The 24,788-nt window shown below is 35.7% G+C and overlaps 1 protein-coding gene across 1 annotated transcript in view; it reads right to left on the reverse strand.

Annotated features, from left to right (window-relative positions):
• Positions 1-24,788, reverse strand: part of LOC106462224 (FRAS1-related extracellular matrix protein 2-like) — a 137,721-nt gene that overhangs the window by 33,531 nt on the left and 79,402 nt on the right. The window contains exons 3-7 of the mRNA XM_013922123.2: positions 14,053-14,199; positions 4,450-4,680; positions 3,737-3,862; positions 1,933-2,181; positions 1,375-1,524 (exon numbers count right to left, since the gene is read on the reverse strand). Of these exons, the coding sequence (XP_013777577.1) occupies positions 1,375-1,524; positions 1,933-2,181; positions 3,737-3,862; positions 4,450-4,680; positions 14,053-14,199 (903 nt within the window). The remainder of the gene's footprint in view (positions 1-1,374; positions 1,525-1,932; positions 2,182-3,736; positions 3,863-4,449; positions 4,681-14,052; positions 14,200-24,788) is intronic.

Consider the following 24,788-nt stretch of genomic DNA (forward strand, 5'->3'; position numbering starts at 1 on the left):
TTGTACTTTATTTTAGGTCCTGTGTAAGGCGGTAATTAATTCTATATGTTATTGTCATTAAGTGGGTAATAAGTCACAAAACAAATAATACAAAACATTTCAGAGGTGGGGGCGCCAAAAGTGTCTATGCCCCCGGGTGCTGAGAACCCTTGCTACGCCACTGCTCAACTTGGGTTTCTGCGAAAAACCACAACAATTATACATATCCCTGACACTTGTATGGACTGCACGCCTTTTACAAGCTGACGGAGCATGATTATAAGTGTATTTATTATGAGACATTAGTTTTAGGCCTATTATATTTTCAAACAGTACCTTCTTTATCTAGTCCTTTACTGATTTTCAAGAATTAAAAAAATGTATTATAATAGTATTCCAACTACATTTTTTCGTCATTGTATTCTTACTAAAACAATTGATGATAAACCAGATATTCTGTAAAAACAAGTAAATGTCAGAGTTTGTGCATAGATATAATTCACTAAACTGATTAAGATAGCAAAAAAACATCGTATATGAAATATTTTTTTTAAAGGACATAAACATTTAAAAAAAACTGACGAATAATCATCTAGAAAATACCAGTAAAAGCGATTTCTTGTATATATTAGATCATACACAATAATTGTACTACTGCAAAAAACCTACAAAATATTGTGTAGTTCTTGTCTGGTGGTTTTCCAATACTCAAATAATTAGCCGAACTACAGGCACAGAATTTCAGTTTCACAAAATAAATCCCACATAAAATACTCATAGCATCATTCTAGTGTCCATAACAGTGTATATTACAAAAATATTGCATAACTAATTCGCAATTTCTTGTAACGGGTGATATTTGAATAATTTCCTACTTAGATATTGATTTTTATGATGTATCGAAAAGTGTGATATCGCTCTCTATATAGGGATGGCAGGAGGGATGCCCGTATTAAAGTCATCTTAATTTTCTTCTCTACAGGTCATCATAAGATAGATATGAAGAGATACCTGGAAAAGTCGCTCTATCTCTGGAGTCGAAAACCGGCTAATAGCCAAAAACCGAGATTTTTTTATCACCATTTTTCTTCAACAGGCTTAGCGTCTACATAGTTCTAGCAGTAACTATACTTTTACCATCATTTGATACATCAAAACAGTCTTCACGACCTTTGACTACCTATTTTGCTATTATTATGTGTAAAATTTATAAAGCTTTAGAACACGCTCTATAGCCTAGTAACTAACCTATCAGATTAGATTATTTAAACTTCTTTGTACTTATCATCATAAGCCTTTCACTGTTAGTGTTCCTAGTTATATAGGTGATGTAATAAACAATGACCTTTTTTGTGTGGAAATAAATATCTTAAATTAGCTATTAATTTAACTTACCCTCTGCAGATGGCGGGTCGGAAGGTTTTGAGCGGACTGTGACACTTGCAGGTTTGCTGAGGTCAGTTCCGGTCCTCCAAACTTTTACCTCAACATAACCGTCGCTTTCATCTACGTAATATTCAGGCTCGCCGAAATAGAAGAATGGGACTTGAAAGAAAAATAAAAGCTTTAAATGTTTGTTTGTAATTAAACACAAAGCTACACAATGAGCTATCTGTGCTCTGCCCACCACGGGTATCGAAACCCGGATTCTAGTGTTGTAATTCCGCAGACATACCTCTGTGCTACTGGGAAGCCTTTAAAATGTTATTGTTTTAATTTATTTTACTCAATACTTATTTGTTTGGTTTCAAGAAGTCTAGCAGTATAATCAGAAAAAAAAAATCGACATCAGGATTGAACAATTCTTGGTATGTTGCTGTTATGTGTGATGTTACACAAACACCCAGAAGTCATCCGGATAAAAGACAAAACATGAAGTTAAAATAAAAAACACTTTAAAAGTTATCTACAAAGTTTTTTTAGTGTATATATATATATAACTAGATATCTTACCGTCGTGTTTATCGGGAGCAATTATGACTTTTGTTACATTCTGTACCCCCACTTTGCCCCCCAACGGTTGGGAGAGTCTGATTTTGAAGGACTCATCATCTTCATACAGTGAATCATCAATTATCACTAAACGGCAGTATTTGAGTTCTTCTCCTTGGTTAAATCTGATGACACTTTTGTGACTCTCAGGACGACTGATGAAGTCTGAGAACGACTGGACAGATGCTGGAATCGTCCCTGTTGCAGAACCTGAGACATTAAAAGGACTTAGTAAACTATAGGGTAAACCAATGGAGCATATTCAGTGTGAATTAGTGATCTACATAAATTTATAATCTGAACTGAATATAAAGCACCGTGTGAACAGCGATTAATAAATGTGTTAAATGTGGAAAAAATACGAAGATTAATCAATATAAGATTCAATGTTAAATAATTATTGCAACAAAAATACGTATAAATCTTAAGTTAGATTCTTCCGAAATCACTTCTTACATAATGTCATTTGTTTATTGAGCCAGACACTCCATGTAGGGTGTGGAATATATTTAATATAAGCGTTTGAAATATATTTTCATGCTAAGCAATTGAAAAATAAAATAAAAAACATTTCGGGGGCGAAAATAAAATTACTAAATTTACTACAGCTTTATTTTGAAACTGTTTCCTTGGACGCATACTGTACTCCGTCTGATGGCCATGATTATGAACTATTAAATTTATATTGTGACCCATGTAGAACGACGAGGTCAACCATAGGCCATAATCTTCATAAAGTTTCCACGGACCCTCTAACACCCGCTGTTGTGGTCTTCCGAAATCACATTCAAGCGAACCAAAAGCACAATCATTCTATTAAAATTGCACGGAGGGACTTGACAGGATTATTGTAACTCCAGTATCTTCCACACTTCTCTCAAAAACAGACATCGGTTTCGAGGTGTAACTGAAAACTTGTGGACGTTTGGCTTGTAAGCTTTTTTTATCTTTTTTTTTTTCAATTTCAAAGCCTTGTTTATTATCACGTTTACGGTACTCAGAGACAACCCAAGCTTCATTGTAGCCGTCTTTTCTATTGGAGGATTCTGTTTTGTAAAATAGATTTCAATTTGTGGATGAAGTCGTAGCTCCAAGTTGGCCTAAAGTGTGGTTATGGAGCCCATTACTGTCCTAATCGTTTTGCTCTGCGAAGTTTTTCACTTCTATAATTAACGTTGAAAGCTCCATTCTCCAAAACGTTGTTTTCTTTGACCTTATATCGCAGTGCTTCTCAACCGGGGTTCCCCAGAACCCTTGGGTTCCTCGACAGATATCCAAGGGTTCCGCGAGATATTCTTTATTGGAATAACGGGTTTCATAATGACATAACATTACAACAAGTCACTGCATTGTTTTAAATTAGTGAGCGAGATTAAGTACAAACAACTACTAGTATTGAAGTAACGTTTTTTTTTGTGAAGGGTTCCGTGGATTCAAAAAAGTTGAAACCACTGTTATATCGTTTAACAATTTTATTAAACGAATTTAATTCCTCGGGAAGAACTGTAAGTGTCTCACCAAGCGATACGTCTATCATGACTGGGAGTTCTGTGTAAGCGAAATATGTAGATACTAAACATGTCTCAGGTGGTGCCATGGAAACACATCACTGGGGAAACACATCACTGAAGTAACATACACAGATCATTTTTATAAAGTGCGATTAACCCTTTCTGTGTGTGTATTCGTTTTATATATATATACTATATCTACAGATAACTCTCTCTCTCTTAGAATATGTATAAAAAGAAAACCTATCTTTTACCTGCTTCGGTGGAACAGACCACCATCATCTCCTTGCTAAGATCACCTTTTCTTTCGACAGGCACTAGGATTTCTCCAACATTTTCCTTTACCTCGTATTCTGGTTCAGGAAACTCCACTGTCGAAACTGCCGTGGAAAATAAATCAAGGAAATTATGAAATTCTTGCTTTTTCACTCAGCAGTGCATCTGTTAATAACAAAACTTAACAGTGTTATAAAAGTTTGTTTCTTGTGATGGATATGGAAACATACAATAAATAAGAAATTATTCATTTCTCAATATCTTTAACTGGATAACTTGAATTTGCCCTTGATACTGCTGGACTTGTTATTCAAACCACTACTTAAAATAGTTTTATTACAAACACCTTCACAACACTGCTGTAATAGAACAATATGCGATCTTTTCCATTTACTTCGATGTTCCCAGCAATACCAAAAAACATATTTTCACTCTTAACTTTGGAACACGAGAATTTTTATAAAACGTGTGGGATATTTGAAAGCTTTTTTTCCAAAGATTTCGAGGTTTTACAAATGGAAAGAAATTCAATGAATAGAGCCCATGAACTTCTTTGTAAGTAGGAGATAAATTATTTTAACACGAAAGGAATTAGATATTGGTATTTTCAATCTGAATGTAATCTTACACAATACATGAGTTAAACTGTCTAAAGGATTAGAGAAAAAAACAAAAACAATGATGTTCTCACCGTCTTCGTCATCCAAAATAGTTACTACGGCCTTATCGGGATATTCAGTGGCAGCCATGACTGGCTCCTCTAACAAGATCTCAAACTCTTCGCCATTCTCAAATAAGCTGTCGTCTGTGATTCGAAGTTTCCAATAAGCTTCCGTCTGTCCAGGACTGAACTGGACTTGTTCAGCATAATGCTTACCAAAATCTTCGCCCTGCTTCGCTGTAATGTTTTTCGTCTTAATACCTGATGAACAAAAAATGAACCAATGCTGTTAATGAATACTATATTGGTGATTATAATCAGTACGAGCAGTTCTTCAAAAAAGAAAACAGAAGGCAGCTGTATCTACTAGCGTAACAGAAGGGGGGAGGGGGGCAAATGAGGGAGGCTGCCCTTACCTATAGAAAGGTGCTTTCCGAAATCTACACAAAAACAGTTAGAAAAAAACAGAATAATGGGAGAGATACTGGATTTAGAGTCCTTTGGGAATTTGCCCTCCCAGCTTCCAAATCCTAGCTACCCACTAAACTTGTGTCACATGAAATATATATCATTCATTAACCTTTACCATCATGCTCCTGGCTTCTGACAAGTATCTGATTTATATCTCACTTTTACACTCTATCATTTTGTGACACACACACTTGACATTCGTTACGCCCTTGAAAACATCTAAGCCTTTAAGCCTTTTTTTTAACTGCAACTATTGCACTGAACGCCTATCGAACTCCTGCTATAAAAATCCACGCTAAGATGGTTGTAAGATTCGGCATTCTGTACCAGTTTGTAAAAGATGCTTTAGCCCATAAAATTTTCATTCATTCAAACTTAAAAGCGATTTTTTTCTCACAAAAACAGTATTCTACAAGTCTTACCGATAAATATTTGACTAGTAAAAATCAAATGTGTGTGTATGTATATATATATATATATACACACACACACACACGTATATTAAGTTCATACAAAGTGTTTCTAAGCGTTATCAAGCATACATATATTAAGACTAAACTAAAACTAGTCAAATAATATTAACTTCAACAACAATATTGTTTTCTAAGGGTTTTGTTTTTCTTTATTGTTAAGCACAATGCTACACAATGAGTTATATGTGCTGTGTCCACTGCGGGTATTGAAACTCGGTTCTTAGAGTAATAATACCTCAGACTTTCCGCTGAGCCACTGGGAGGTGGTTTCTAAAGTATAACAACGCAGCTGCGTTTGACTTTGTTTGAATCATAATATGTATTGTAAACGTTGATTTAAATATTTTCATTTGGAAGTTTGCTTTGAGCGCAAAGATGCACAGTGGGTATTTCTGCGCTGTGCCCACCGTGGGGATCGAGCAACAAATCTTAGCGTAACAAGCCCACAAATTTATCACTTAGCCACGTGAAAACGTTTCTATATAATATGATTTTTCATACAGCACAATGTGTTATTTGGATCTTGGACTTACGAGCATATTATATCACACATGATTTCAGATCTTTAGTTTGAGTCTTGTGCGTCTAGTAACAGCTGTCATAATCCCTATGCCCAGAATCTATTTCCAAAGCTTGCCCAAGATTTCATAAATCTAACGTTTTTCACAATAATATTTCCTTTAAGATAAATAACTAAAATCACAATGTGTGAGAGGTAATGTAGAACGACTAAAAGAGAAAGACGACAACTATATGAAGATATATAACTGTGTTTACAATGAAAGCCCAAAATATACGAAAACCATACAGTGTGTTAAAAATATATATCTCGTTTTATATAAGTAAAAGGACACTACGGGCCTGTTGAGTTTGAAAAATATCAGCTACACTTCAACGTCATGGCTCGTGCTAGACTGCGATAGCCTCGGATAGCCGTCAACAAAAACATTGATTTGACAAGAAACATTCTCGCTTTGGAGGCCGCGTCTCGTTAACGAGCCTATAACCGGTCGACTTTCTTAGACTGCGCCCCGTATCATCCGCTTACATGCTCTTCCTATTTCCAACACACATTCCGAATACTTCAGGGGAAAGAAGACCGAAGAAAAGGCGTGTTAAAACTCTCTAAAATAGCAGCACTATAAAAGAAAAAAGCTACACTGATACACAGCGTAACCTCGTGGAATGTCACGCTGCGACAAGTGGATAAAATACGGTCCCGTCGTTTTATCATTGAAAGCGAGTTGGAGCAATATTTTCCACGTCTTGACACCACCCGACATCCATAATTCTATCACTCTACATTTTAAAATTTAACATGGTTGAACCTTGACCTGTACGCTGCTTTGAAGGGTCACCAAGAGACAAGTGCACCTTCAAATGTGGACATTTTTGACAAAGCTTTGTGAGGAAGGTTATGGGACTTAGTGCTACAGACGGAAAATCGTGCTGTTAACTTCAGCCCTAACGGAGTTCACGCTTATTTATTGTCATATGTGTGAATATTTATAGCTTTTTTACCATCTACTAATACGTTATTTATATACATATATATATGACTTTTCTATCAATCATTTTTTCACAGTTTTACAATATGAACTCATTTATGGGCGTCACCAGATTTTTTCGGGGCGGGAGGGGCCGCTTCTGAAATCAATAACGCAACATAGGCATAAGTGAGAAGTGAGTCACTGGTAATTCAGTACATGGTCCACAGCAAGACTCATCTCATTTGAAGAAACACCTTGGCAAACAAAAGAGATTATGAATATAAAATTATAAGACGACGTACCAGTACAAGATTTTATTTCCTCTGACCATCAAAAAGCATTTACGATTTAAAAGGGGGGGGGGGCAGTCATTCGAACCCGACAACCCAACCCTAACGACCCCTATGTATTGAATTGCTACTGCTCATTAGAAACTCACGTTTATAATATAAGCCTATTATACACATTTATTGGTAGTTTTTAACTTAATATTCGCTGGGTCTTGTCCTTGTGGAATTTTGTTTTGCACATTTTCCGTTTAATTATCATTACTGCCATAACGCAAGCTTAATTTCTTTAACCAAGTTACAAACGGCATTCTTATTTACGTGTTCTAATGTAAATCAATGCCAAACTGGGATCCGCTTTCGGGGAATCTCCGTAAACGTTTTTTCGTGAAATACCCGGGTTCCCTAAATGGGTGGGTGAAAAGTCTTCCCATTGTATAAACCTCGGGGTCGAAACGATTCGTTTGGCACCGTTTAGCGAAACCGTGGGCATATGGCTCACATTTACAGGGCGCCTAGAACGCAAATTTAATGCTTGAACTACTAATTTTCAGTATAATGATCGTTGCCGCTATAATGCAAAATTAATTTCTTTAACCATGTTACGAATGGTAATTCGTAGGCCTACTTATTTATGTGCTGTCATGTAAATCAATGCCAAACTGGGGTCCTCTTTCGGGGAATCTCCGTAAAAATGTTTTCGCGAAACACTCGGGTTCCCTAAGGGGTTGGGTGAAAGGTTTTACCTTTGTGCAAACCTCGGGGCCGAGAAGATTCGTTTGTACTACTTAGAAGTTGGTGAGTCCAGCAATTTAGGAGAAGGAGTTTTCGAGAAATCTCCGAGTTCCCCAAGGGACGAGATGAATATTTTTATCTTTTTGCAAGCCGAGACGATTCATTTGGTATCACTTAGAAGTCAGTGCAACCAGCGGTTTAGGATGAATTACATAACACACACACACACAGACACTGAATGTTATTATATAGATTATTTTTAAAAGTTTACCAGAAACGTAGTACTGTCTAAATCGTGGTTATATACATGAAAAAAATAACACCACGATTTAAAAAATATCCTTAAAACCCGAGAACAACAGATAGTGTACAATAAACGTCTTTTCCTATGGTGCAGTCATGTCTTTTCGTACTGATAAATTCAACTCTCTCAGATATGGGTTTTATTGTTTCAGAATTTTCGCGTAGAGCTACTCAAAGGGCTATCTTCGTATAGCCATCCCTAATTTTGAACAAATAGACCAAATAAAACTCTATGACTACTCTTGAGAATTGACAGTCAGTTTTATGGCACATTCAGAGCCCCAAAGTACGTAGTGTTTTCGAACCATGGACCCTCGGGTTCATGGTCCGAGCAGTCTAACTAGTAACCACGCCCAGCCCGTTAGATATGGATATCACTGATATATTGCATAATAAACTCTCTATAAATGTTGGAATGGTACTAAGAAGGGGGGATACCACAAGCACATATATTGTCTATGACGATGTATATCTTCGTGCTAAGAAGCTAAAAGCCCCCCCCCCAGTGGCACAGCGGTATGTCTGCGGACTTACAACGCTAGAATCCGGGTTTCGATACTCGTGGTGGGCAGAGCATAGATAGCCCTTGTGTAGCTTTGTGCATAATTAAAAAAAACAAACAAACAAAACAAACGAAGCTAAAAGTTATCTTAATAAAATGGCGCGGGTCTTTTACATGTGAATAAGTTTAAACTAAATGTGTTCAGTCGTTCTGGCAATGGCATGTATGACAATTGTAACTCCTTAACAATGGGAAATCCATAGCATAATGAAAGAAGGGTACACGATACTAGTACACTTATGTATAAAGTACTCCGTGAATTAAATTATTACTCTATTGATCGCTCATTAATTACATAAAAGTTGGTATAAACAAACATTAAGAGCAAATTTTATGGAGTATTATTTGGCAAGGGAGAACCTGAGTAACTGTATAGCTTTACACACGTGTCTTTATTGAAGCTAAGTCTGCAGCGAAGTCTCGTTCCATGTCTCCCTGTTTTTAGCAGAATGCGTGTCTTTTGGTGCCCCCCCCCAGTGACACAGCGATATGTCTGCGGGTTTAAAACGCTATAATCCGGGTTTCGATACCCGTGGAGGTCCGAGCACAGATAGCCCATCAAACATGCTTGCCTCTTTCAGCCGTGGGGACGTTCTAATGTGACGGTCGATCCCACTATTTGTTGGTAAAAGAGTAGCCCAAGAGTTGGCGGTGGGTGGTGATGACTAGCTAGCGCAGATAGCACTCGTGTAGCTTTGCGCAAAATTCAAAGCAAACAATCCCTTTTAGAACTTCATAGCTTCGTAGTGCTCAGTGTTCAGTCTGTTTCCCGAATTTCTCGAACAAGTATCGAATAGCAGTAATAACATACACAAACTTTACTAACCAAGACCAGTAAACGTTACGTAAAATATCACCAAATATATATATATTTAATTAGAGTGATAATTACCCATTATCTAAGAGCATGTTCGTAAAAATCTATTTGAATCACTGAATATCGCCTGAATAGAAGAAGACTTAACGGTATTTGAAGTACTGGCTTTAGTAAGCGCGAAACCCTAAGCAATATGGTAATCAGATCACACAGTCCTCTTGTGGGTCACGTATTAACAAGGGGCTAGAAGGATTTGTTCCCCCAGTGAAACGCTCTTAAAATTAAGGTCCAAATTACATGCTTAACTGTTATTCTATGGGATGAAATATCACATATTTTGTTGCGCTTCTTTCAGAGAAAAACATAACGAATAGACTTCAGTTTTAAATGTTATTTTTAACTCGCCAAATGAGAAGCCCCAAAGAGTCGTTTGCTTTGCTTGTGGTTAAGGCAGACACTCGGTATTTGATGGCCTTTAATACAGTAACTGCACGCTGTTTAAAAACATAACGTCGTGTAGAATGTTTGATTTTAGCGTTCTTCAGAAAAAAACTGACTTTTAAGCCTGCATAACATACCGCGCCCCCAGTGGCTTAACGATAAGTCTGAAAGCTTATGACGCTAAAAACCAGGTTTCGATACCGGTAGTAGGCACACCACAAATAGCCCATTGAGAAGCTTTGTGCTTAAAAACCATCAAACATAACATATCTAGCTTCAAAAATCGAATTGTTAAGCACGCTCCCCCACGAAGGTTGCCACGTTATCAATTAATTTTTTTTTATCTCCATGTCGTGTAGATTACAATACAGGTTATATCATTGAGAGATTAATTATAGTATTACGTAAAATTAAAAATAGAAATGACTTCACGTATAATATATATATGTATACTTCCTCGTTAGAACTAGTCTTTAAAAAATAACGTTAATTAAGTAATTCAACTCGGTAAGGCTGACAAGGAAAAATTATGTGCGATGTACGAACTCAGTTCGGTTTCCTCTTGAATGAATAACTGTTGACTGTTGAGATGCCGTTATGACAGTTTAAGCCTCCACGTGCATTTTACTAAACCTGCATAATAATAACCAAGGGATAAGACTCTCTTACCGAATAAAACGTGTAATCAAGTTTGAAAGGTTGGCTGTAGAATGCAGATGACAGAAGATAATGTTTCTGTAACAACAGTGAGAAATGTGACAACGATGGTTGACCAGATACTTAGATCAATGATATTATACTACAGCAATGTTAACCAAGGTTAAAGTTATTATACAGTGTTTAATAAAGAACTTCTTGAATATAATAGGTTAGCTATAGAATTAAGCATAACCGACTATCGTAAGCGTAAGTCATAAAAGACCATTAAATTCATTAATTATAATAACTTCCGATCAGAGTAAGCCAAGTACTTAGAGCGTAAATAAAAATCAACCTGGTCAAAAGCACGGCTAATTAAACACACTTTTCTTGCCCCCCAGTGGCACAGTGGTATGTCTGCGGACTTACAACGCTAGAAACCGGGTTTCGATACCCGTGGTGGGCAGAGCACATATAGCCCATTGTGTAGCTTTGTGCTTAACTTCAAACAAACACACTTTTCTTACGTTTCTTCTGATGAAGATTGGAATGCCATTTTTCATCAGTGTCGATTACTTATGTGTGTAATGACACCTTAGGACTAGAAAATGTATTTGTAGTTCCCATTTTATATTTATGGGTGTAACTTTCCTATACCAATATATATGTATCTATCCTGTTAGAACTAGAATTAATATATATATATATGTGCGTGTATGTAACATAAATCCCTCACTGTTCTATGCTTGTAAATATCCTCCATAAAGGTAGTTGGACTAGCTGCACTAAACCAGGGATTCTCAAACTGTGTGGTGCGCCCCCAGAGGGGAAAGGGGAGAAGAGCAAAAAACGTTTCGTCTTTTTCTTTTTTGCTAAACGAAGTTTATTGTCGTCGTCATTGACTATATATACATTGTGTGTGTGTGTGTATATATATATATATATATATATTCGATGACGAGGAACCCACTTTGAGATTAATAATGGCTGGAGACGTTATGTTAAACTTATATTAAAGTTTTTCTTCATTACCCATTTAAGCCGTCTCCAGCCATTATATATATATATATATATATCACGGTTTAAATGAGGTGAATGTTTCTTTCTTGGGTGTGTAGGGCAAAGTTTATTATATAGAAGAAAAGGGGCGTGACGTAAAATATTGAGATACGCTGCACTAAAAAGAACTTAGAATTGCAAAATCGTTAATTAGTTTGTCGCACACCCTGTTTCCACGTACATGCCAAGTACTTTGTATTTCTAATGGCAGTTTAAAATTAGAAGAATTAAAACTTCAAAATCACATGAGAAAACAAACAACTACAGAATATATAAGCATCAGGGTGGAAAGAGTTGACTATGGGTTAGTTTTCTTTCATCGCACTCTCACCTTTGTGGTTTGGCTGACGCTCGGCCTTTGACCTGAAATAGCATTATGACTGTAAGGGAACAAACATCTAATGGGATATTAAATAAAAAGTTTAGGGTTAAAATCTAAGCTTTATTTTTGGAAGTTTTGTTTGTGATTAAGCACAAAGCTACACAAAAGGCTATCTGTGCTTTGCCCACCACGGGTATCGAAACCCGGTTTCTTGTGTTGTAAGTCCGCAGACATGCCGCTGTGCCACTGGGGCATTTTTGGAAGATTCAGTGTAGCTAAAAAGTTGCACCTAACGGAATTATAAACCTTAAGTTCAGCAGACTAACAGGCTAACCTAACAATGTGTGTGTGTGTTACATTTTAAAGAAATCTTATAGATTCACCAATAATTAGAATATTTTTCGTTTCACTGCTATGTCTAGAGCTAAGAATAAAGAATAAGTTATGAAATATATACAAAAGTCACCCTCAAATATGTTTTAATATTTCAAAGTAGTGTATCGTGTATTTTGTTTGATATTTTTCATCGACAGTATTGTATAGCACAGTGGTCGGCAACCTATGACCCGCGGCAATAACTTGGCTGACCCGCCAAAAGTTGGCTTCACCATTGCAACCCGTAAGGGCACAATCATTGTTCAGTTCAAGTTTCTCGGCTATGTGAGAAGAACAACGATATTAAAGGAAAGATGGGAAAGAGTCACGGCTACGGAGAATTTTAAGATCAATTTCAGGGGAAAATATCAAACTGGTCGAACTATTAATTTTTTGTATGTAAATAAACATACACATTTAAAATACATGTTTGTTTGTTTGTTTGTTTTGGAATTTCACGCAAAGCTACACGAGGGCTATCTGCGCTAGCCGTCCCTAATTTAGCAGTGTAAGACTAGAGGGAAGGCAGCTAGTCATCACCACCCACCGCCAACTCTTGGGTTACTCTTTTACCAACGCATAGTGGGATTGACCGTCACATTATAACGCCCCCACGGCTGAAAGGGCGAGCATGTTTGGTGGGATGCGGATTCGAACCCGCGACCCTCAGATTGTGAGTCGAGCGCCTTATCCACCTGGCCATGCCGGGCACTAAAATACATGTACTGGTATTAATAATTATATGATTATCTCTGACCCAACACAATGCTAAATTTTTCAACAAAAAAAAATAATTGACCCGCGATCAAAAAAGGTTGCCGACCACTGGTATAGCAGATTGACATTTAAATTATATACGTCGTGGTAACAGCATGAAACTTCATTTGAAGTTAGGTAACTAAGACACAGTGTCACAGAAAAGCGTTTGCATCTGCGCATGTGTAGCATAACTTACATGAAATTATCAATATTTCTTTATATATTACAATTATGAATCAGAGCTTACAAATAATAATTTTGTTTATTTGTTTGGTGTTAAGCACAAAACTACAAAATGGGCTTTCTTTGGTGTGTCTCCCACGAGTATCGAAACAAGATTTTTAGCTTAATAAGCCTTCAGACTTGCGGCTGAGTTTCTGGGGGGGGGGGGGCTTACAACTAGTAAAAATAAGGGGAAAACGAGAGTTTACATCCACATTTAATATTTGATGGAGTATGATTATTATTGCATGATTGTTGTTTATTATTACATATTTTAAAGAGTTAATAAACTGCAATGAAAAGCTGAAATTTATACAACACTTGCAAGGATGCGAAAAACACATGAAATACACGGTAAAAACACTTGAAAGGATGCGAAAGACACATGAAATACACGGTAAAAATACTTGCAAGGATGCGAAAAGACACATGAAATACACGGTAAAAATAGTTGCAAGGATGCAAAAGTTTTTACCGTGTATTTCATGTGTCACTTCTGCCAAATATTTCTTCACCGATCTTAGCAGAACGATACTGCCTACAAGGTTCAATAACAATTTCTTCACGATTTAAGTGTCAGTTTTCTGACACGAGATTCTGAAATAAATGTGTTATATATTCCCATTAAAACTGTTTCTAAATAAGTAATTAGTTAAATGTAACACAATCGATACATACCAATAAACGACGTTTCGCCTAAATAGCCTCTTCGAAACAGCTTAACTTTCAAGTACTTTTTCGTTTCATTTACTTCGTATGTATCGTATTCCAGAGATATCCAGGCCCAGTTTAGTCGAAAATCCTGACCCGGTAATTCGTTTGCACCTGGTAAAATATATTTATATTTCATTAAAACGTCATATTTTTTGCAAATGGTTTGATCCTTTTTTTATATAACATTTATATATAAAGATTTTACCATAATGGCTTATTTTAAGCTTTTATTTATAACTTTTTTTCTTTTGTAATAAAGCTAAAATCTTAATTAAGTTTGTAAGATAACACAAAGTCGGATAAAACGTTATCAGAGTTTTATAAAACATTTATTACAATGTATCGATATATATTTGAAAAGTAAATCTAACAGAGTGTATTACAGCTAACGAAAAAATCAGTAAATATACAATTAATTACTAGTAAAATCAATAAATATACAATTAATTACTAGCAAAATCAATAACTATACAATTAATTACTAGTAAAATCAATAAATATACAATTAATTACTAGTAAAATCAATACATATACAATTAATCACTAGTAAAATCAATACCCATACGATTAATTACTAGTAAAATCAATACATATACAATTAATTACTGGTAAAATCAATACACATACGATTAATTACTAGTAAAATCAATACATATACAATTAATTACTAGTAAAATCAATACATATACAATTAATTACTAGTAATATCAATACATATACGATTAATTACTAGTAAAATCAATACATATACAATTAATTACTAGTAAAATCAATACACATACGATTAATTACTAGTAAAATCAATACATATACGATTAATTACTAGTAAAATCAATACATATACGATTAATTACTAGTAAAATCAATACATATACAATTAATTACTAGTAAAATCAATACATATACGATTAATTACTAGTAAAATCAATACATATACGATTAATTACTAGTAAAATCAATACACATACGATTAATTACTAGTAAAATCAATAAATATACAATTAATTACTAGTAAAATCAATACATATACAATTAATTACTAGTAAAATGAAATAAGTTAGAATTAGTTTGTTGAATTTCGCAAGAGTTATCTGCGTTAGCCGTTTCAAATTCCGAAAGGAAAGACAGCTATTCATCACTACCCACCGCCAACTCTTCAACTACTCTAATCAAATAATAGGACTGACCGTCATACTTTAACAACTCGCTGAAAGGGCTACCATGTTCGGTAACAGGATTCGTACCTGCGATCCACAAATTGCGAGTCAAGCGCCCTAGCCACCAGATTTTGCCAAGTCCTAACAGCTAAAAAAGGAGGATATGATTAAAGTTAACAATTTCCAATTTTAGCAGTTTTTATTTTACTGCCGTCTTTATGCTGGGATATCTCCACATTGTTTAATCTATGATTAATTAATTTGTTTTATTTTCTTTGTATCCCTGCTCAATATGAGCAATAGAGGATTCAGTATTCTGACCCACCTATATGTAAATATGTTTATGAACGACAGGAATAGCTGCTACACTACGTGGTTACGTTGTGAAACAAGCAGAAAATTGCTACTTGAGGTGATGGTAAATGTTGGAAACCGAGCACTTGCTAACTGATAGTACGTCTGTTGAAATTTCGCCGGTGTTGAAGCATAAAACAGGTGATAATTGTCTTATAGCCTGAACGTATTTTAACCTTCAGCTATAACGTGTCTCCAGATATAACCACTGAACAAGGACAACAGTTTTCCACCTACAACGTGTCTCCAGATATAACCACTGAACAAGGACAGCAGTTTTCCACCTACAACGTGTCTCCAGATATAACCACTGAACAAGGACAGCAGTTTTCCACCTACAACGTGTCTCCAGATATAACCACTGAACAAGGACAACAGTTTTCCATCTACAACGTGTCTCCAGATATAACCACTGAACAAGGACAACAGTTTTCCATCTACAACGTGTCTCCAGATATAACAACTGAACAAGGACAGCAGTTTTCCACCTACAACGTGTCTCTAATTCTCTCTCTTTCTTTTTTTAATTTCTTTTAAATCAGGCCTGACATGGTCTGGGGGATAGGGCGCTCGATTCGCAATCTGCGGTTAGCGGGGTCGAATCCTGTCACTGAACATATTTGATCTTTTAGTTGTGGGAGCATTATAACGCGAAGGTTAATAACACTGTCCGTTGGCAAAGAGTTGGCGATGGGTGACATTGACTAGCTTCCTTTTCTTTAGTCTACCACTTAAAAATTAGGGACGGCTAGCGCAGATAGCTTTCGAATAGTTTTGCGCGAAATTCAATCAAACAAACAAACTTTAAAATTATCCTGTCTCCTTTGCTAATTTATTCTGAATACAAATACAGGGTGATGCAAAATAATATGATAATTCATTATTTTCGCTTCTGTGTATGTTTTTGGTTATGTTAGTAAATCAGCTCCGTTCACGTATCTCAGAGATGTTGCTAGGTTACGAGATGAAGATGCACATGAAGTTGTATGGTGCACATGATGAAGCTGCGTCAGAGGAACGTTTGAGATATAAAACTTAAAGATGAATGGAAACATGTAACTGGAATACAGTTAAATCTTTTAGGGACAATAATTGCCATAAGAACCTTTTAACATGACATGATTTTGATTGCTCCTTAGTGTTTTTGCTCATCAAGTGTGAAAAATAAGAAAAATATTCCAGCTAGCAGGCTCATTCTGTGGTCAAACGCCTTCAGAGTTGAAATACTAATACAGTGACATCATTCGTTACGTTTTTCAAAATACCCCCTGATTTTAACCTGGTTTTTACGAACACGGATAAAAACAATAAATATTTTTCCAAACTATGTAAACAACGTTGTAGTAATATCAACGAAGCAACACCGTAGTTGTATTACAAAGGAAATTGAAACTACAAGTACCACAAAAAAAACCTTTCTTCGTGATTATATTGTACTAGCAGAAACAACGCCCTACGGGCGGCTGTTTGTGCTAGTAATTATTCATCGTAGTATTCATACCTCAATGAAAAAAAAATCAGAAATAGTGAACATTTTCTAAAAAATGATTTTCTTCTGGGAAGTGCTGCACGGGATAACTGTTCGGATTATGCTCTTTAGTCATACGCAATTCATTGCATCAAGATGATTGAATGTACCGAGTTCAAAATGTTCATAAATTTTACTGATATAAACTGAAATGTTTTTATATATTAAAAGTGGTACCGCTTATTGAAAAAGTAATAGTTTTTTAAAAACCCCAGTTTCTCAGTACTACACTTAAAATTTACATCAACAAAGATATAATCAAACCCATACGTACAGTCCTAGTGAAAGTCGTGTTCTTGTTGTGAGGAGAGTACTTTTATTTCAAATTGTGTTCTGTTATAAATAAATAGTTGTTGCACATACTACAGGTATTTTTCTAATTGTGTGAATCTTAAATACCCAAATTATGAAATTTTTATGGGTTTGTGTTTGTGGTGTCATTCAATAGATGGCGTAGGAGTTTTGGTTACATATATAGATACTGACATACACACTACCTCCATTATAGTACAATATGCATGATCACTGAAACATTCTAACACTATAAACGTTCAAAGTTTTTTCACAGTCATCACTGTATATGCGACATAAAAGTTATAACAGCAGAATGAGTGTCCACAGTATCTTTATGAGGGGTCGCCATAGTCCACCCTCCACCTTATGAATGTTTTCGTGTATTATAACACACTCATTTAAATTTGTCAATATTAAAAGTTCCAGTCTCACATGAATATAGAGCCTGATGTATGAAGTAAGAGAAAGCTGTAAAACTAGAGTAAAGACAGTCGTGTAACTGGTTCGTTAGAAACTAGAACTACGCATGAGTAGTTGAATTACCATCACTAAGAAACTCATTAATTTCATTCTTATGACGATTAATCTACTAGCCTGTCTAAAAATACTTCATAGACTGATTGGTAACAAATTGAACTAAATATTATCAATCATAAAAATTAATGTTAAATTATTCTCATTTATATAAACTATATAACTCATCTTTAAACCTCGTTCTTAAGATAGTTAAAATTTATGTCTAATTATAGTCAATCATCTGATTAAAACTCCCGTGTAACGTAATTGATATTCTGTTTTACTGACACTTTCCATTGTCCAAGCACGTATACCAACCTGGTGGAGTTCAAATTACTATAAACGAGTCTCATTGAAGATCACTAGAATATGAAAAGCTAACAAGGTTTTATCTTGGAATGAATGATGACTCATCACTAACAGAGTCGATGATCTTATAAGATCGACGTGTACCAATGTCTGACTGTGGCTCAAGACCATAAAAACAAACAAAAAATCATTCACTCATAGAACGAAGCAAACAAACCAGTGTTCTAGTTACATCTGCTAAATTTTTGTCTTTCACCTTGTTTTCCTTTCCCACGGATTTAATTGTTGTTTATAAATGTTCCAGTCGCTTCCTTTTAACTGGTTTCTTTAAAGCATGTTAGCTTGATAGTTAGCATGACGTGCGTTGGGTGTCTCCAGCCATCTGTTTGGTTATACCTTTGTTTGTACGATAAGATTTTAACGCTTTTATGAACGACATTAGTACGGGGAGTGTCCTTTATCTTCAAATATTGAAACCTTTTCGGGTTGAAAAAGGTTAAATATAAGAATCAAATCTGTAATACCCTTAACAGCAGAAGAGATTACTAAGTGAACTTGAGCTGTTGATTTATGTTTTACCTATCCCTAAAGTAAGATAACGTAGTAATTAAAATAACGAAAAGTCTTAGTAAACCACGTGTAAGGGGGGAGTGGTTTTGGTTTATTTTGAATTTCGCGCAAAGCTACTAGAGGGCTATGTGCGCTATCTGTTCCTAATTTAGCAGTGATAAACCAGCGGGAAAGCGCTAATCAACACCACCCACCGCCAACTCTTGGGCTAATCTTTTACCAACGAACAGTTGGGTTGACTGTCACATCATAATTCCCCCGCAGCTGAAAGGGCGAGCATGTTCGGTGACGGGATTTCGAACCCGTGACCCACAGATTGCGAGTCGAACGCTCTAACCATCAGGCCAGGAATAGGAGGTTCGAAACTTGGTTGATTTGCTATCTGATATAAGTAGATATTTACTAAAATTGAGACACTTCAAAAGATTATTTGCGGCACGCGTGCACTCTTTTTCTTCTTTTTTTTTTTCAATGTAATGAAAATGTGTTTTTGGTTTAGAAGGTTAATACAGAAAACAAAACGTAAAGCTTTAAAACATCCCTTTGCTGGAAGTTCAGGAAAAGAAGTTTCCACATTCCATTGGAAGGAAATGAATCTTAATCTCGTAATTACAGGAATTTAACCTAGAAACGGGGAATTTTAATGACTCTCCCATAAATATTGAAATTTCTAGTAGTAAAAGACTTCAACGTAACTTTCTAATACAAATACAAACTTTTAAAAAGAACATTCGGTCTCAGATGCATAATATTACTATTATGCTGGCCATAAAAGTATAGATTTCCTTTTTTACTAGATTACACAACAGCCTTAAAAAGTCTTCGATTAAAAATAGAGCAGTTGCTTTATATGATGAAGAATTTTAATACATTGGTTTAAAATGCTTGCCAGATTTCATTCAACGCATCCATCTAGCTATCATACTCTTCAACTCATACCAATGAGTTACGTAATGCTCGTTTTGATTTGTACTGAACATCCCAGCCGACTTTCCTAGTTAACATTCTGGCCAGGAAAACCACCTCATGAATATACATCACGTGCCTGCTCTACACTGCAAGCCCATTATCCAGGTACTTATCTCTGTAGGGGTCAATTAAGGGTCAGTTGTCCTGGACAGAGAGGAACATATTTCATTTACTAACAGTTGTTGTGGTTAACTAATGGATCCCATGAACCAGGCAAGAGCATCTACATTCGTGTTTTTGAGATATTTAAGGAGGAGGAGGAAAGTAATCCAGTCACAAGGTTTTCACGAGTTGATTTGTTTGCTAACAATTTCATTGCAGTATTCGAAGATTAAGAAATCAAGAACAAACAAACTGTTTGTTTTTTTAAACCAGTTTCGCTTAGTTATTCGCAGAAAAGTGTTTAAAAAGAAAATGTGTTGAGGTAGTATGCTTAGAAATGAAAACATTAAGCCAAATCCGTGCTCAGAAATTAACGTGAATTTTGAATATTTTATCACATTGGGTAATTGTTCTAAAATTTATAATAATGCAATCCCCTTAAGGTTCTGAATGGTTATCTGCTCATAATTTACCCTAATTTAGAACTAAATCACTACAAGGAAGGCAGCTAGGCAACAGCACCCACCGCCAACTCTTGGTTTCCTCTTATCTGACCGAATAATGGAACTTCACCGTTACTCTTATAACACACTCACAGCCCTTAAGTGAGGAGTGAATTTTTCGGCAAAGAAGCACGATTCCCTCAGCATCACAGTTAGAGCATGCTACCCACTAAACCACGCTCAGTCAATTGTAGAGAAATTCGTCTCACGCAAAAAATTTCGATTCACGAGTATCTTTTACACGAACAAAAATGTGAAAGGAATTTTAAACAGTTGAAACCATTTAAATGCTTGCTAGTGTCATCTCGTTTTTCAATCGAGACAGTTATCTGCCAATTTTATTGAAACTAAGTATTTGAAAACTGTTCAAATGTTCGAAGACAAAGTTCTTTAACTGCGTTTTTTATTACTTAATCTACAGATTGGTGCGAGTTCTTAACCCAGTGTCTATGCACACTTTTTTCTCTCGTCCAATCATAAAATATCTTTATTTGACAGCAAACTGCCGAGATACCTGTAAAATATAGCTGAAATTATCGTTCTAAGACTATTTATTGTTTACTGTTTGCCTCCGTTGTACGATGGATGGGTGCTAACCCTAGATACTACTGTACTCACATATCTTTAGCATCAAGAGACAAAAAAATGTAGAAAAACCTACTAAAGAGGCTCACGTCATTTTTATTTAAACTAAATATATGAAGACTGCGGAGATCTTTGAAAGATAACGCTCTTTAAAAACTGTCCGATTTCATTTGTTGTTTTTTTCAAATGAATAAGACTGCCTTCCCATGTCATTAACACGAAGAACATTTTCATAATAACGAAGTTTTTGGTCAGGTTTAAATTGAACGTTACATAACATGTGTTTAAATATGGAATCGTGACTTCATTTATAACAATGTCTTTATAATGATGTCAAAATAGATACTTTGTTATACTTGTCGTAAAACATCAGTATTAGGCCTATTATATTTTTAAACACTACGTTCTTTATCTAGTCCCTCAGTGATTTCCAAGAATTAGAAGAATGTATAATAATAGTATTCCAAACACACTATATTCGCTATATCCATTGCCGACGACGCGTTCAATCCAGAGCTCTTCGGGCCTGCGGACATACAATAAATACTAAATAATGTAGTTTTAGAAATATATTAAATCTGATACTAATGTCTTATGACAAGTATAATTATAATCATGCTTCTCCAGCTAGTAAAAGGCGTTCACACAATGACAAGATCGTGTTATTTTCACGTGGTCGCTCTAATAAAACGTATTTTATGTAAATAACGTGGGTAGTCTCACACATTTAAAAAGAGTTTATTTGTTTGTTCCGGATATTCGTGCAAAACTACACAAGGGCTATCTGCGTTAGCCACCCCTAATTTTGAACTGACAGAATAGACGTCATTAAAGAGAAGGTCGTTTGTCAACTCTTAGGTTACTCTCATTCTTATAAAGCACTGGCGGACTCAAATATGGAGCGTGATTTTGAGGTAACAGGATACGAACTATGAATTCCAGGATTCACAGTCCAGCACGCTAACCATTAGGCCATTCCCAGTCCATTAGCAAGAGTGAAAATTGTATGCGCTTTTTTTCCCCTTTTTTCTGGCATTTACTTATCTAAATATCTTAAGCTGGCTGAACTGTGGTAATTCGTATATTCTTTCACGATATATAATCAACTCGGAGTCGAACTCGAGACCTGTCACAAGCCAGGTCATTGTTCTACCAAATAAGTTAAAAGGCTATCCCATCATAAAGTTTTTGTTTTTATGACACTGCCTACTCGAAGTTAAACATTAAATTAAAATCATCATTTACTGGGTTGATATTTATTGCTGATCTATACAAATAGTTTGTTTTAGTCAGAAGTTACAGGTAATTATAGTCTCCAGAATGATGTAAATCGAAATATTTACATTTAAACTGTTTCATTAAAATTAATCAAAAATTCAGTTTATATTACAGAAAATAATGAAATATCTTGTAATTCAGGGCCAAGTCTGTTTAGACAATCTTGAAATTAGAGAAAATTTAGTGTTCATTTATTATGTCACAAGCAGAGGCATAGCCTGAACTACAGAGTGGGTAGGTAGGAGGTGGGGGGTCAAAAATATGTGGACCTTTTCTTCTACATAAAGAATTTAAGTGAGAAATCAGAAGACAGTGGATTTTTTAGATTATTCGGGTGGTCTTGCGACTTCCTCCCCCGGCTATGCCCCTTACAAATATACTGAGTATACAACAGCTTGAACAAATATTTGTGAAAAAGGTTACTAAGTTCGGAAGCGTGTTCAATATTTTATAATTCTAAAACTGTAGCTGAAAGAAAAATAATGAACTTGTTGACATTGAATACAAATGGTGAGGAAAATAACTTGGTTATGAGGCAAAATTTATAGTTTGTTAGAGTAATAATTAGCTTCTTAAAAAAGGCCATTTCTACGTCAGGTCATGAAAGACAGTTCAATTTTCTAAATATACGAGCCCAGAAAAGCTGTAACACGGTATGATCAATGATTTTAAGTAACTTTGTGTACGCACGAGAGCCTTCAGAGGGGACTTCCAGTTCACTCACAAATCATAACGAGGAGTGTATACCTCTGACAGGGCCTTAGGCCCAGGTAGACAGACGTCTGTATGCAATAGGGTGGATTGTCTAGATGTTTTATCTCTATCTTCATTTGGTTGATTATATTTACTTTCATCTGCTATTTCACAACCCTGAAAAATAAATTCAACCAATATCCAACAACGGTCGTGCATCCGAAAGTAATCTGTACGGATTCCCTTCACTGTTTAATTGCTTAGGATATTCACACAAGGGCTATATATGTACGCTAGACATCCCTAATTGCGAACTGATAGACCAGAAAGATAACACTCGCCGAAGTGGTGTTTTCAACCTAAATAGCATTTAGAGTTCAGGTAAACCTACCGTAATTTTTACTACTGACCACGAGAGGGCAGCAGGCAGCAACAACCACCGCTATAAGGGTTTGTTATATTTGTTTGTTTGTTTGTTTTTAATTATGCACAAAGCTACACAAGGGCTATCTGTGCTCTGCCCACCACGGGTATCGAAACTCATATTCTAGCGTTGTAAGTCCGCAGACATACCGCTGTGCCACTGGGGGGCTTGTTATATTTGATTCTTTGAATCGAACAAAGGAAATGATTGACATTTTTATAACGCCCCCTCCGGAGCGCGTTCTTTATCAAATTAAATAAAATATAGCGAATTATTACCTTCCCCACTTTTTCAGCATTTAAAAACCATAATATTTAGAATACATCATATTCAAAATATTTCGCAGTTATTTCCTTATACTTTACAAATTAGTTATATATGAATAATTTTCTCAACAGAAAGCAGTATTTTTTAATTTATTCGAACACGTGCAGAGTTCTATCATCAAAAATACCTGTAAAAAGTGTGATAGTATATAAATAATATTGGCAAGTTGCTCTTCGTCTTCCTAATCTTGTCTTCAATTTATAAATAGATTTTAGGGCCTCATAAGAGAAAAGGGATCCCCCCCCACACACACACGTAACTAAAAATGTTACTTTGACCAACTCGTAAATAATCAGACTTACTTCCTATTCCTCAGCTTAAGTCCACAATTTACCCTACATTTCATTATTCTGCTTTTACCCTTGAGAAAATCCCGCTCTAAAGCGCTAGGGTTTTATCGCATTTGTTTCGTTGTTGTTGTTGTTTTTTTAACGTAAAATACCTGTAATTTCATATTACGCTTTGATGAACAGAATGCACTCTAAACTAGGCTCAATGCGAAAATGCCTTGCTAATAAATTGATAACAGTCATCCATTTCTATATTTTATTGTATCAACGCCGAAGCTAAATTAAGTGGAGCACCTTACTCTAATGGTAAAAAAACGTGCTTAAGTATCATAGTTACGTGATGTTTGCCCTAAATAAATACATTGCACGTGAGGCTTACAAACAGCCAAAGCATTGATAAGGCTTTCCTTGCTGCATTCATTTTAGCACAACTTTAGGCTTGTAATGATGGCCTGAAACTATTTTTTTATTATCAGAACAATATTCCAAGTCCTAATCTGCCCTTCGAACTATTTCTTTAGCAGAACAACGTTCCAGGTCCTGAGCTGTCCTTCGAACTACTTCTTTAGCAGAACAACGTTCCAGGTCCTGAGCTGTCCTTCGAACTACTTCTTTAGCAGAACAACGTTCCAGGTCCTGAGCTGTCCTTCGAACTACTTCTTTAGCAGAACAACGTTCCTGGTCCTGAGCTGTCCTTCGAACTACTTCTTTAGCAGAACAACGTTTCAGGTCCTGAGCTGCCCTTCGAACTATTTCTTTAGCAGAACAATGTTTCAGGTCCTGAGCTGTCCTTCGAACTAC

This window comes from Limulus polyphemus, unplaced genomic scaffold, assembly GCF_000517525.1.
Source record: "Limulus polyphemus unplaced genomic scaffold, Limulus_polyphemus-2.1.2 Scaffold1121, whole genome shotgun sequence".
NCBI lineage: Eukaryota > Metazoa > Arthropoda > Merostomata > Xiphosura > Limulidae > Limulus > Limulus polyphemus.